This window comes from Ruditapes philippinarum, unplaced genomic scaffold (assembly GCF_026571515.1).
Source record: "Ruditapes philippinarum isolate M1 unplaced genomic scaffold, ASM2657151v2 ctg4020_1_1_1_1, whole genome shotgun sequence".
In the NCBI taxonomy this organism is placed as follows: Eukaryota; Metazoa; Mollusca; class Bivalvia; order Venerida; family Veneridae; genus Ruditapes; species Ruditapes philippinarum.
This window is the reverse complement of record NW_026867016.1, coordinates 1-15,491: the sequence shown is the minus strand read 5'-3', so window position 1 is coordinate 15,491 and position 15,491 is coordinate 1. Positions and strand designations below refer to the sequence as shown.

The 15,491-nt window shown below is 34.0% G+C and overlaps 1 protein-coding gene across 1 annotated transcript; it reads left to right on the top strand.

Moving 5' to 3' along the window:
- The first annotated feature begins 467 nt into the window (after window positions 1–467).
- LOC132734499 (uncharacterized) lies at window positions 468–14,917 on the top strand. The gene is made up of 4 exons (XM_060721243.1): window positions 468–597; window positions 5,407–6,029; window positions 8,928–9,086; window positions 10,400–14,917. Exons 2-4 carry the CDS (start codon window positions 5,463–5,465, stop codon window positions 10,904–10,906), a joined length of 1,233 nt encoding a protein of 410 aa, XP_060577226.1. The 5' UTR covers window positions 468–597; window positions 5,407–5,462; the 3' UTR covers window positions 10,907–14,917.
- Window positions 14,918–15,491: the final 574 nt, after the last annotated feature.

Below are 15,491 nucleotides of genomic sequence, written 5' to 3'. Positions count from 1 at the left end.
TGTAATCTGTAATTTATCAATAAGTTATGTTCCCATATGAATTAACTTAATTAAGTGAAAGAAATGTACTGTTAGTTTTCTGTAATATAATGTTAAAAATATTATGTTTAAAATATTTGAATTTAGTAGACATGGCGTTCCATACATATCAATTACATTTTAAAGATAGCTCTGTGATAATGAACGCATATAGAACTTCAACAATTGACGTATATTTTACACTTGAATGCACTCCCTTAATTATTTGAGCCGCGTCACGACAAAACCAACATAGTGCGTTTGCACCCAGCATGGATTCAGACCAGCCTGCGCATCCGCGCAGTCTGGTCAGGATACATGCTGTTCGCTTACCAACCCTATTACAAGTAGAGAAACGGATGCGCAGGCTGGTCTGGATCCATGCTGGTTGCAAACGCACTATGTTGGTTTTGTCGTGACGCGGCTCACTTGTTTGGCGCTATGTCTTTGCCCATGTTTAAACTTGTTGATTATTCGGCGGGTATAACCAAAGGTTGTCAATCACGTGACTTAATAATGACAAAAATGCGTAGATCTAATTGAACAAGGAAGAATCTAGAATAATGGATGAAATAAAAGGTTAGTTTGTTATAAATTTTTTTCTTTAGTTGTGTTTCGTAAGGTAAAGTAAGGAAAATGTAATGCAATTTTGATGTTTACAATATTTAGGCCTATACACTACTGTGTATTGAAAAAATAAATCATTGTAAATATATTTGACATAAACCCTAACTTCTGCTAGCTTCCAAAATTTCATGAGTCACTTTAAAACATTTTGTTCTTTCATCTGTTTGGGTCATTATCACAGTATATAAATAAACGTATATGATGAAGACATTTTGGCTAGAGCTGATTGGAATTTCGACCCATCTGGTCCCGCCACGCCATTTCCCGTTCAACCACTATTATTTTAAATTAATAGTGGTAAATGAATCATTGTGAATCATGTATTTATCCAATTTTCATCACAGAATATTTTATTTTTCTTACTTCCCTGCCTGATCGTGTCTGATAAGGGATCTTTAGCAGTTTAGGTCATTTGGGCTGGGCCTATCATAATTGATAAAGCGGTCATCATTGTAAAAATGATTGTTTGATGCTGAAATTTTCCTATCATTGGGAATGGGAAGGGGTATTTAGGACATTTTTAGCTTAAACTTTATGGGAAAATTCTTGGATTTCTGGAAATATTTTCCATTGTTTTGTTAAGCGTGTATCTATTTGTGTGATAAACATCACCAGGGGGGTATTTGTACAGAGTATGACTGGTCATTGTGAACTTTTACAACTTTTGCTGGTTCCCATAGTTTATTGACCTGGATTCTTACTCTTTCATTTAATTTTAAAAGGGCCTGAAATGTACCACCTTTTTTTACCTTTATTCAAAAAATTCAAAGCAGTTTTCCGGACCTTTTTTTTTTTGAATATATTTCAGTACCATAAAGCAAAGTTAAGATGGTTTTATCAGATAAACAGAACTTCCCAACCTTTCGGTGTCGTCTGCAAAAATATTTGTCGAAGTGTTGAGTTACATATACTGTCAATCTTAATGTACTATTTTAATTGCTGTTTAACATAGAAAACAAATGTCTCTCTGATTGATGAAGTAATGTAGATGCCTTACTGGTTAAAATAAACTGTACTGGACGAAAATGATAAACAGCCGGAAAACTGCTAGGGGACGGAAACTGCTAGGAAACCAGTATAGATACATCTTTATTCAACTCTTATAATATCTAAGGATGTCTTATTTTGTAACAATACATGTATGTATTGATGTCGGAATATGAAATGTTCAATAAAACAGGTCATAATAATCAAAATATATTATAATTGTTGCTTCTATTTTCAAACTGAATCTATATATTTTACATACACATAATATAAAACCTAAATAGCTTATAATAGAACTAATTCCCAAATATTGACCTCCTCGCATGTAATTTCCAGACCGAGAATGGAAAATAAAAAATATAAAATAAAATCCACCCACCCGCCCCATTAATTTTTCCAAAATTTGGATGAGAATCTAGTTATTTATTTTCTATTGCCTATTCAACCTGAGGTCTAGCATAGGTCTTATATGCAGTTTCCTTTATCATTTTATTTGGGGTTTTAACATTTCTTCAAATGAATCTAAGGGAGTTATTTGCTTTAGATGTTATATTGTTTATTATGTTTGGTCCATAAAAGGTCTAATGACTAATAGTGACTCCCAAGTAGTTTGCTTCTTGAGTTGAGTTTAGTTGGATGTTATGGAGGGAATAAGGAAATATTACAGGGTTTCTTTTTCTTGTTATCCTGAGAACTTCACATTTATCAGGGTTTTACTTAGTGGACCAGTCTTTTTCCCATGTTTCTAAAGCATGAAGGTTATTTTGGAGGGTTTGGGCATCTTGTTAAGATCTGATGGTAAGGTAGACAACAGTATCATCTGCAAAGAGTCTAGCCTTACCTTTTTCAGTATTCGGGAGGTCGTTATGTAAGAAAGGAAAAGGCAGGGACCTAATACCGAGCCTTGGGGGGACACACGAGAGGACTGGTAGAATTCCTGATTTTTGACCTTCAACTACAACTTGCTGGGAGCATGACTTAAGGAAGGAATGGACCCAATTTTAATCTCATAACTTATACCCAATCTTTCAAATTTACTCACAAGTTTGTGATGGTCCACCTTATCAAATGCCTTACTGAAATCCATCACTATGACATCAGTTTGTTGGCCACTTTCAAGATTGTCATGAATTTCCAGGGAGAAGCTTACTAGCTGGGACGCACAACTCCGTTTTGACCTTATAAGCAATGTTGATAGGGGCTAAGGATATTGTGCTTATCATAAAAGGACATAACTTTGAAAACTAAGATGTGCTCCATCAATTTGGACAATATACATGTGAGGGAGATTGGTCTATAATTGCTGGGTTTGCATTTTGGACCTTTTTGTAAACTGGGGCAATTATTGCATGCTTCCATGAGTCTTCTTGGACAATACCTGTTTCATGTGAGATCTGGAAGACGTGGGTCAGTATAGGGGTAACCTCATGATGGAGCTCTTTAAGTAACCTAGGGGATATTTGGTCAGGACCAGAAGCTTTATTTGGGTTTAGGCCTTTTAAAAGTTTATTTACACCATCTTCCGATATAGATACTTCTGCCATAGATGTTTGGGAATAAGCTGCCGTTTGCAAGTCTGGGATAAGCTAAGCTTAAGGGGCTGAGGCTGAGAGAAGACAGACTCAAACTGGGAGTTAAGGGTATTTGCTTTTTGCAACTGGATCAGTAAATGTTTGATCTTCTGATTTGAGGGGTGCTACACCACAGCTTTTAGTTTTGTTACTTTTAACATATTGGTAGGATTTTTTATTTTTCACAGTCTTGGCTAAAATGACTGAGTCTAGGTATTGCCAGTATGCTTTCCTAGTTTCTCCTTGGATTTCACTTTTAAGTACTTTTAGCATTTTTACAAAATCATTTGATGGGGACTTTGACCTTTTAATGTTTGATAATGTATTTCATAACAAAGAGGTGAAGATGAATACAAGTATCTGTGTGCTTCTTTAAAACAGGTATTTTTTTAACTACATGTATTGGTGAAGTAGTAAGGCATGATATTAAGTATTTATGTAAATATCACCTCCCGTGTTATGATTTCTAAAAGTATACATGTATACACATGTGAAATCGACCCTGTGATAATGACCTCAATAAATGTAAGTGAAGATGGAACAATAATTATGATAATTATCCATGGTGCTAGTTATACTTAATTACCTTTATCATTTCGTTATCTAAGCAAGAAGTTCATACATAAATCATATCAGATATTAGCTACTGAGTATCAATTGTCCAAGTCATCAAATATGTTTTCCGAAAATAAATATGAGCAAATGGAAACTCGCATCATTCATATGCCGTCCTCCATATTTCCCAAATGAAACACAAGGGTACATGCGTCTTCGCGCGCAAAGTGACGTAAATCATGCATAATTAAAAAAAGGGTCAAATTAAACCCTGGCCATTCAGGTAACTGTTTAATTTTCGCAGACTGGTAGTTAACGTAATTAAGTGAATATTAATGAGCCCAAACAAAGTTTGACACTATTATTTTTCTCTAATTTAGTATTCATCCGTAGCTGTTCTACAGAAATTAGAAACATTCTCCGGTCGCTATCAAATTGAAACTTCAATTTTTAAAATTTGCTAAACTTGAATATCTATTTACAGAATTGATTCATACTAACAAAAGAACACTCTTTACTCGATCGACATATTGAATAAATGAATTCATACCTGATCTTTGAATTGTCGTGACTGCCATGTTCAAATTATTGAGTATTGTTTAAATTGTCACAACCTAGTTATCCATTTACGGATTAGATTCATGATTTGATAAAACGCTATATCTGACCCATTAGATGCGTTAGATAATTGAAATAAGACAATGACTTTTAAATAATCTTGACCGTCAAGTTCAAATGATCAATTTTTGGTAATGAGTTTTAATTTCTTACTCGTTGTTTTTAACTATATCTGACTAAAATATCTTTTTAGATAGTTTAATTAACATCTCGTTAAAACTTAATTTGAATGGAAACTGTATAAATTACACGTAAAGACCAGTTATTGTTATTTCGCTGCACAAAATGGCCACCAGAGCTAAAAATAGATATGTCTGGCCTTCACAGATCAAACTACTGGTGGTATTTAAAAAAAAAACTGTACAGATGTGATCAGTGCCATCCTTAGTTGTGAACATCGCCAGCAAGTTTTGCTTCGCTGCACAAAATGGCCGCCAGAGCTAAAAATAGAAAAATCATGTCCTGCTGTCACATGTCAAATTTCTTGTGGGATTTCAACCAAACTTCACAGAGTGATTAGTGCCATCCCTAGTTGTGCATATTGCTGGCATGTTCTGCTTTGCTGCAGAAAATGGGCGCCACAGCTTAAATAGAATTATCTTGTCTGGCTTTTACAGGTCAAACTACTGGTAGGGTTTCAATAAAACTTCACATGAGTGATTTTTACCATTCCTAGTTGTTCCTATCGCCGGCATGTTCGGCTTTGCTGCACAAAATGGCTGCCAGAGCTAAAAAATAAAAAAGCTTGTCCGGCTAACACAGGTCAAACTGCTGATGGAATTTCCCCCAAAACTTCACAGGAGTTCAGAACCATCCCTAGTTGTGCATATAATGGCATGTTCGGCTTTGCTGCTACTGATGGGAAATCAATGACTCTTCACATGAATGACATTTTGTGACAAAAACCCTTCTAGTGTTTCTGACTTAAGTGTGTACATTTCTTTTAAGATATTTAAATATCTTTTTAAAAGTTAATAAGTATTGAAACTGTATAAATTACTAATAAACACCAGTTTTTGTTATTTTCCAGATTAAGATTGACATTCAACAATGTGATAATGTTACCTCAATAAGACAAAGTAAACAATGGCTTCATATAGCCCAAAACTATCAGAGAAGAAATACAATAACTGGGTTAAAGCACAGTTAGCAGTGTTGTTTACTAAAGACGGACTTGAACCTTTTGTATGTCATGAAGTTCAAGAATTCCGTTTGAAATGTTTAGATCATATTTGCTTCAACAATGGATTAATGAGTGGAACTTTGTGTTCAAATTGCTGTACAGAAAATGTTATCAAATGTCCAACAAATAAAATATGTAATGTTGGACATGGAAGATGCAGTTATCATCGAAATGCTGCAACAAGGTATAATCCTGCCGGCTGCCCTAACAAGATATGTCATAATTTTACAACTGAGATACAGAATGTACATAGGTTCTATGGTCCATCATACAAAAACACTGATGCTACACAGTGGTGCAGTAATTCCTGGGAGATAGCTAAATGTTTCATGCCCCCAGATGGATATACAGATGTAGTTAGTGCGCAAGAAACAGACTTCAATGGCATCATCAGCGTTATCATTAATTACAAAGAGTTTCAGTTGAAAGTACATGAAAACCTAGGCAACAAGAACAACATTTTTGAGAAGGTAAACAATATTTTCTTACAGTTTATATGCTCCCCGAAAAATTTCGGGAGAGCATATAGTCGGCGCCTTGTCCGTCCGTCTGTCTGTCCGTTAGCAATTTGGTTTCCGGAGCATAACTTAAGTTCCATCTGGCCCATAATATTCAAACTTCATAGGATGATTGTCCATATTAGGTAGAAGACCCCTATTGATTTTGGAGTCCTCAAGGTCAAAGGTCAAGGTCACTTTCACCTTAAAACTGAAAACAGTTTCTGGAGCATAACTTAAGTTCAGTTTGGCCCACAGTGTTCAAACTTCACAGGATGATTTTATGTATTAGGGGTCACAAGGTCAAAGGTCAAGGTCATTTTTACTTTAAAACTGAAAACAGGTTTCGGAGCATAACTTAAGTTCCTGCCATGCGGCCCACAATATTCAAACTTCATAGGATGATTGTCCATATTGAGGAGAAGACCCCTATTGATTTTTGGATTGCCTGGTCAAAGGTCAAGGTCACCATTGCCTTAAAACTGAAAACAATTTCTGGAACATAACTTAAGGTTCTATTTGGCCCACAGTGTTCAAACTTCATAGGATGATTGTCCATATTGGGTAAAGACCTCTATTGATTTTGGGGTCACAACGTCAAAGGTCAATGTCACTATTACTTTCAAACTGAAACAGTTTCCGGAGCATATTTACTTAAGGGTCTATTTGTCCCACAATATTCAAACTTCATAGGATGATTGTCCATATTTGGTAGAAGACCCCTATCGATTATGGGGTCACAAGGTCAAGGTCACTATTACTTTAAAAACTGAAAACAGTTTCCGGAGCATAACTTAAGTTCCATATGACTCACAATATTCAAGCATATAGGATGATTTACCATATTGGTTTAAAGACTCCTATTGATTTTGGGGTCGAAAGGTCAAGGTCACTATTACTTTAAAACTTAAAACAGTTTCCGGAGCATAACTTAATTTCTATTTGGCCCATAGTGTTCAAACTTCATAGGATGATTGTCCATATTTGGTTGAACACCCCTATTGATATTAGGATCATACAGTCAAAGTCGAACGGCCGAATGTACCGTTTATCTTTGTATGTACTTCAATACATCTATTAAAATGAATTTGTATAGTTTTCTATTTAGGATATTTTTAGCATGAGCTCTTTTCACCAAGATAAAACGAGTATTTATTTCTATTCGTCAATAGTTGTGCTCGAGTAAAATAATTATGATAATTTATAATTGGTTTTCATCATAATCACGCATGCTTGCAATCTGCAATGTACGCTTGATTTAAATGAAAAGAAATCTTTATCTTCCATAAGTAAAAGTCACCCTTAAATTATAAAAGAAGATATTCAAAATCTTGTTTATTCTCAATCATAGAAAGAAAACGAAAAGAGTTTAGAAACAAAATATTATATTTTATGAGAAATTGACATAGGGAGTAAATCTTAAACTGAAATAGCAATTATTTAAATTCTAAAAAGTACGCTCTCGGGTATTGAATATATGACTAATATTTCTTAATCAAATGCTCTTCAAAATGGAGGACGATGGTAAACAATCAGTTCGTTATATGTAAATCTGTTCGCTATAAAAACTCCTGATACAGGGAACTAATTCGCTATATGCTTACAAGGAACTCCGGATATAAGGAACAGATTTTGAATGTCCCAATTAGTTCGTTATAAGCGGAGTTTACTGTATTATGCTCCGCCTAGCGGTGCTCTTGTTGATAACTTCTATACCATCTTTATTTTTTACCCAACCAATAAAGGTCATATGGCATTTTTACAGCTTTACTGGAAAAGAAAAACCTCTGGTTCCCTTCCTTGTATTATTTCAGGCATGAACGGACATTTGAGTAGTTCTTGTTTGAAAGAATCTGACGTCTCTGTCGGAATTTGAAGCCTCAGTGGCACATTGTTGAAGGCAACTACCTTAACCACTCAGCTACAGATGCCCCTATACTATCTCATCAGTTTTATATACCATATATCCGATCAGGGTCTTTCAAATAGAATGGTCTGGAGACGGACCAATTTTACGAAAAAAGCTGTCTCGGGTTGAGTCACGTGATTGGGTTATCTAGCGCATAGCACATCACCATTCAAAAATCAAATTGTAAGATAATGTTTTGTTAAATCAATCAAAAACTTATTAAAAACTAACACTGACTACATTATATTATCAGTTTTTACTTTAAACATAACAATTTTATAGATTTGCAATGAAATAAGGAATTTTTCGTTCCCGCTGTCAAGGTAAAAATCTAATGCTCATATTTGAAAATAAGTCTGAGTTTCATGAGCTTTTTTTTAAAATTTATGCATTGTTCAATGACAAAATAAAAAAAACGATTTTACAGAGAAAAGATGTTTTTAAATAGTATCATGTAAAAATATTATAATATTTCACGATGTTATTTGCAAATATTTGCTGATTAATTTGGTGCATTTTCAAAATGGCGCTGTTTATCGGAAAAATATTCTGAACAAACAACTTATGTTTTTCAACAAATATGTCTTTAAAAAACATTAATTTCTGAAATATTTATCCTTTTTTCACAAGTTTAAAGATTTTTAAATAACATCATGTCATTAAAATTTTCATTTTTGCTCTTGTATTTAATATTTGCCCTTTTCTTGAACACTTACATAATTTGCGTATAGCAAACTATACCTAGTTATACAGAGACATGTGTAATTGTAGTGAGAAGGGTTTACATAGCGTGTTTCAAGACCATTCTACTTGAAAGACCCTGATCCAATATAGAGAAAGCTAACCATGTTTTATCATTCAAAGAAAACATTGCTTTACTCATTTAATCTATTTTTTTGTAAATTTAATCTAAATACACATAGATGTTTGTAGATTTGATTTAATTGTTTTATCTTTACCAGGCAAGAGACATTGGTAGAAATTTGAGGCATTCACCAACGTTAGAGGTAGAGGATATAGACCTTCATCAATACTTCATAGTATTTCAACAACTTCTTTCTGATGCCGGATATTTAGCTACAGACATGCATGCACAAAATGCCAAACAGAAGCTGATAGATGTAAATATGCACACAATTTTAGTTAACCATACAAGTTGTAGTTTAAAATAGATAATTTTTTATAAATGCACTAAAAATTGCTTTACTGATAAAGATAATGCCTTACACACAAAAACAAATCATTTTAAATTGATCACTAAGTATATTCTTGAGCTGAAGGTGATTATTCGGTTTGTGTTATTAGCTTGACGTTTTCGAAGAAAACAGAGCAGTTAATGCCGTTGTATTTGCCGTTGCCGTACAAAAGCTTTAATGTTGATCATGATGTTCTTATTTTTCAATAGCTTGCCTTCCTTTTTGGACACAACAACCCTTTGGATATCGACCGAACTTCACTTAAAAATGTTATCAAATATTTTACTTTTGCTATACGTGGATATTACTTTGTTATTTGTTCAAACTTGCCTGCATTTTTAAATTTGTCTTTTGACGTCTAATCTGTGATATGGAAACATATGGGGCTATGTCCGGCGTCCGTCGTTCATGCATTCGTCACCAATTGGGTTGTTAACAGTCTTAGCCAAGTCACGGTATTGATTGAATCTTCATCAAACTTTTTGTCAGAATGTTTGTCCGTCAATAAAATAGAGGGCGCTTCATCAATTCAACTTTTAATGGTTGAATGATATTTTGTTCTGATCCTTTAATGAAAAATTGTTTTTGCTGAGTCTGTAATGAATTTTGTGTCTCCTAACACACAGTAGCTGCAACATGCATCTGGCTATCATCAGGCAACACATATGATCACTAATCACTCTTGTATAAAAGGAATGGGACTGTCTTTTTATATTTTAACTGTTGATCAATTGATATTATAACAGTTCATCTTTTGGAATATACATATGTGGTCAATTCAGATCAAGTCGACAATGAACAAATAAGCATCATAATTATAAACGATGATCGACAATGAACAAATTAGCATCGTATCATTTTACTTTGCACATACAAAAGTTAAGAGAAACTAAGTTATTCACTTTTAGCATGGACAATTTAAAAAAGCAAACCACAGAGATACAGTTATAAATTTGCAAAAGAAAAAGAATATGTGAATATGATAATATTCAAGTATGTTAATGAATAATTTTGTGTAATTTTGCTTTAGAAATGCCAATCATTCTTAAAGTTATTGTAAACTTACAATTTTGAAATGATGATAATTTAATATTTTATTTTATTCATGAACATACATGTATACCATTTCATTATCGTTTTTTCTGTGACTTTCATAATGATTACTTATTTTACTCTCCGTTAAAGAGATGTTGCATATGTATCATTTTAACATTACTTGTTTTTTTTATACAATGTAGTTAGAAAATGACACCATGGTCATTGGAAAAGATGACATAACGAAAGTACTAGATGATGTTGCAAAAGCAGCTCGTGACACTATAAAAGATGACCTAAAAAGGACGTCTGAGACTGTAAAAGAAGATATGATTAAGAGAAGAAAAGAAGATCTTCATTCTCTTGGCTCAAAAGCTAATGAAGAATTACAAAAGATACAAACTAAATCTGATGATTCTTTAAAAACAATTAAAACTAAAACTGACAATAGCGTCAAAGACATAGAAAAGGCAAGAGACAATTCAGTTCAAATAATGCATCTAAAGAAAGAGGACATTGAGGAAAAGGTAAAAACAGAAAGCAAGAAAATAACAGAAGAATGTGAAAGAGCAGTTGAAACTATCAAAGACGAGGGAGATAAAGGGAGAAATGATTTAGCCAATTTCGCAGAGACTGTAGAAAAAACACTCTACACAAGGATTACGGACGACAAGAAGAAACAGTACAATGATAATAAACAGAGTAAGTAGCGGAGACATATTTTACATTTTTAATGTCCATGAGTACAGCCTCCGACCGTCCATACTTCCTTCCATCATTTAATTTTTTTATTTCAGACAAATTTACACAAAAATGTTTTGCTCAATGAGGCAATGTCTTGCGTCTGTTGCTCGAAAGGTCAAGGTCACACATTGACTCTAACGGAAATTTGTCATAGTTAGTGTACTGATGTTCGTTTCCTGTCATCAATTTTGTTATTCCTGGATGGATTTCAAAACCACTTTGCATAAAAGTGTTGAACATAATGACAATGTTTCGCGCTCAAGAATAAGGCTGGTAGCTTAAAGTTCAAGGTCACACATAAAATCAAGTGCAGATATAAATCATTGGCTTGTCTTATTTCATCCATCCGTCCGTCAGTTATTTTGAAATTGAAACTGCTTAGCAGAATTGTTAACCATAAAGCAGGGTTCGTACAGTCTTAAAAAGTGCTTAAATTTCAGTCTCTTTCTTAAAAAGTGCTTAAAAATGATAAAAAGTGCTTAAAAGTCCTTGAATTTGATTACTCTCTTGAAAAGTGCTTAAAAAGTGCTTAAATTCGCTACAAATTTGCTTGAAAATAATTGAATGACAGACTAGTGTCAGTAAAAATCAACAAACAAAAAACAAAACAGATCTTGTTCAGTATCAAGATCAATGAATTTTGTAATGTTTGCTCAATGTAACAGGCACATATTGCAATTGATTTGAACTTCACTTCAACCCCTCTATAATGCTCATGTTGTGTTCCAAGGTCTCAATACAGCATTTAGCAAGATTCTGATATGTAACTCATCGCAAGATCACCACATTACCCCACCCACTGCAATTATGTATAATGCTAATGATTTTCACTTACCATTCAATGATTATTGACATTATTTTTGTAAAACAATTTAATAATGTAGATATATATAATATTGTGATGTTGTAGTATTTATATTTAAAAGAAACGGAAAACCTACGAAAGAAAAACATAAATCACAAATGGAAACAGTAGTAAGGGTTTTAACAGGGGGCCGTACAACAGGTTGTCAGTTAAGTTTGTATTTGTTGCTATCTTTGTTGTCATCTATAGAAACTGTAGCCAGAAAATGTATTTTCATCATGAAATGATTGTCACGGTTCAGAACTGTTCACTATTTAGGGGAGAAGATGTGTAAGCGGCCGGATAGCTCAGTCGGTAGAGCCGCGGAACGGTATTCCGAGGGTCCCGGGTTCGAGTCCCGGTCAGGCTGCACATTTGTCTCACCCTGTGACATTTGGCGCCCAACGGGGGACCGTGACTGCTTATAGCTCAGAGTTCAATTAACATTGCTCTGTAGCTTTGTGAAATTCGAGGACGAATTTCAATATTGTGTTGAAGTATGTCACGGTTCAGAACTGTTCACTATATAGGGGAGACGATGTGTAAGCGGCCGGATAGCTCAGTCGGTAGAGCCGCGGTACGGTATTCCGAGGGTCACGGGTTCGAGTCCCGGTCAGGCTGCACATTTTTCTCACCCTGTGACATGATCAAGAAATGACTTATAAATTAATATTGGTTAAACATTGTGTAGGATATAGACGCAACAAATTGTGCTTGAAAAATGGAAAAACATGCTTAAAAAGTGCTTAAAAAGTCCTTGAATTTTGATACTGGATACGAACCCTGTAAAGAGAACATGTGTGCAGAGCACATGATTGACCTTCATTGGGTCAAAATCAAGGTTTGTAACAATTTTGTATCCACTCTGTATCTCTTGAATCAATTGAAATAAAGTGAAATTTTTGGCAGAAATATTACTTATGTAGACAATGAGCAGAAATAACTTTGTGCTTCCTGATATAAAAAACTGGTCCCGCCCAAGAAATTTCTTGATTTTTATTGTGTAAAACTATTATGTCTGGAGCTTAGATAAAAAATGAAAAGAAAATAGAAGGAAAAATGCCGGGACACAGTGGAATGTACGTTGTAAGCGGTACCTCATTAAAACCGATCTCGTTATAAGTGGAGTAGACTGTATTTAGCATGTAACATTGCCTTGTTAACCTTTACAAAATTGATTTCAGTCATGCCCCTAGGTTTGATATTGGCCCTTTCCAAGGGGTCACTTGATTTTATATAGACTTATATTGGATAATACCTCTAAAATTTATTGTGTATTTTAAACAACGATGCTAAGGGCTTAGATACTTTGTCATTTTACATCACATTTGTGGACCACACAACCAATGGTATAAATCATGCCCCTTGGGTCTATATTGTCCTCATTATATTGGACTTATTTTATATAGTTTTGTATAGGAAAACACATTTATTTTGGTTAAACTACAAAGTCTAGAGTTTAGATATTTGACAAAAAGCATTGCCTTATTGGCTTCTACAAAACAGATATTTATGATGACCCTGGGGTCAATATTGGCCCGTACCAGGGTCACTTGATTTTTATAAACCTATATAGCAAAACACATTTAAGTCTTAATTAATGTGTAAAACTACAGAGCTGGGTGCCCAGAACTTACATATTTGACATGTATTTGACAATTTGTAGATTGCTATAAAATGGAAATACCCTCAGGTCAAAATTGGCCCTCTCCCCTTAGTCACTTGATTCATGTAGACTATGGTATAGAAAAAACCCATCTTTTTGTGGATAAATACTGACCTCAATAAAAGTTTTTTATTAACTCTCCCATAATGGAATTATTATTTTTGATTATTCAAAATTTAAATTCAGGCATATACCTTTGCGGTGTTTTTGTTTAAGTTGTCGGTATCAAAAATAAAACGCTCTACCAGTCCTCCGATCGTCTGACGTATTCTCAGCCCATCCTAAATTTATGTCACTTTCTGTCTGGACCTAAATGAACTGCTAGGCTATCCTGGTCGTCAGATCACTTATTAGCTCACCTTGCACAAAGTGCAGGTGAGCTTTTAGGATGGCCAACCAAATGGCGTCCGGCGTCCGTCCACATTTTAAATATTCTAAGGACATCTTCTATGATACCGCAAGGCCAATGTTAATGAAACTTGGCAGGAATACTCTTTGTATGAAGCTCTATCAAGATTGTTCAAAGAATTCCATTTCATGCAGAACTCTAGTTGCCATGGCAACCGAAAGAAAAATCCTTAAATATCTTCTTTTAAAGAACCGTAAGAGCTAGAGCTTAGATATTTGGCATGAAACATCTTCTAATGAGTGTCTACCAAGTTTGTTCAAATAAAAGCCCTAGGGTCAAAATTGGCCCGGCCCCAGGGGGTCATTGATTTTCCCTATATGCATATAGTAAAAACTTAAAAAATCTTCTTTTAAAGAACCCAAAGAGCTAGAGCTAAGATATTTGGCATGAAACATCTTCTAGTGAGTGTCTACCAAGTTTGTTCAAATAAAAGCCCTGGGGTCAAAATTGGCCCCGGCCCGGGGGTCATTGATTTTCCCTATATGCATATATAGTAAAAACTTAAAAAATCTTCTTTTAAAGAACTGTAAAAGCTAGAGCTTAGATATTTGGCATGAAACATTTTCTAGTGAATGTCTACCAAGTTTGTTCAAATAAAAGCCCTGGGGTCAAAATTGGCCCCGCCCCAGGGAGTCATTGATTTTCCCTATATATGCATATAGTAAAAACTTAAGAAATCTTCTTTTAAAGAACCCAAAGAGCTAGAGCTAAGATATTTGGCATGAAACATCTTCAAGTGAGTGTCTACCAAGTTTGTTCAAATAAAAGCCCTGGGGTCAAAATTGGCCCCACCCTGGGGGTCATTGATTTTTGAAAGGTGAAAATAAGCTATGTTATGTTTAAAAAATCTTTTCTATTATGGCCGAAAATTTGTTTTACATTGGTGATTATGACATTTTTCAGTAAGTTATTCAGAAAAATTTTAGGCTGCATTCTGTGAATGAGTTTGCAAGTGTTATTTCTGTAAGCTAATATGACCTTGATCTACTGTGAAATGTGGAAATTGACAGTGGTTATAGCTGACAAAATTTGATAAGAACAAACAAAAGAAATTGTCTGATAACAGCATTATGTAAAGTTATAATAAATCTTTAATATTATTGTTATACTGTAATTATACTTTATATTTAGTATATAACATTTTCATTCTGTTATATAATAACAATTAAAGTTATGGTTCTATTAAAAAAGGTAGTTAATATACACAAATGTATCAGTTTATTTGAGAATCCTTTTAAAACTGAGAAAGTTTTATATGTAATGTTTATTTAATCAACTTCTTATGTTGTTAATCACTAAATCGGGAATAGTCCGCTGAACTTTTGGCTATTATATCTTAAGTTAAAAATATTGGCTATATTGTTTTATTTGAGCCAGTGTGAGCCCTGTATAAATAAATAAATATATATTGGCAAACCTGATATGATTACACTGAATCAAGAATAATTTCGAAGAAAATTAATATTTTAATGATCATTATTTTCCAATGAATCAGATGTTTAAAGAAAAGAACTTAAAGCGCCTTATTATATATGATTACATTTTTTCTTTTTTTTAACCTTACAACTTAAAGTACTTCCCCTTTAATTATCCCCCGCCGAAAAATTTCGGCGGAGGATATAGAAAAAGTTC

Excerpts from the sequence above, each read along its gene's own strand:
- LOC132734499 (XM_060721243.1), top strand. The coding sequence starts at position 5,463 with ATGGCTTCATATAGCCCAAAACTATCAGAGAAGAAATACAATAACTGG. Across the intron at positions 6,030-8,927 it reads AGAACAACATTTTTGAGAAG|GCAAGAGACATTGGTAGAAA; the intron begins GTAAACAATATT and ends TATCTTTACCAG. Across the intron at positions 9,087-10,399 it reads CCAAACAGAAGCTGATAGAT|TTAGAAAATGACACCATGGT; the intron begins GTAAATATGCAC and ends TATACAATGTAG.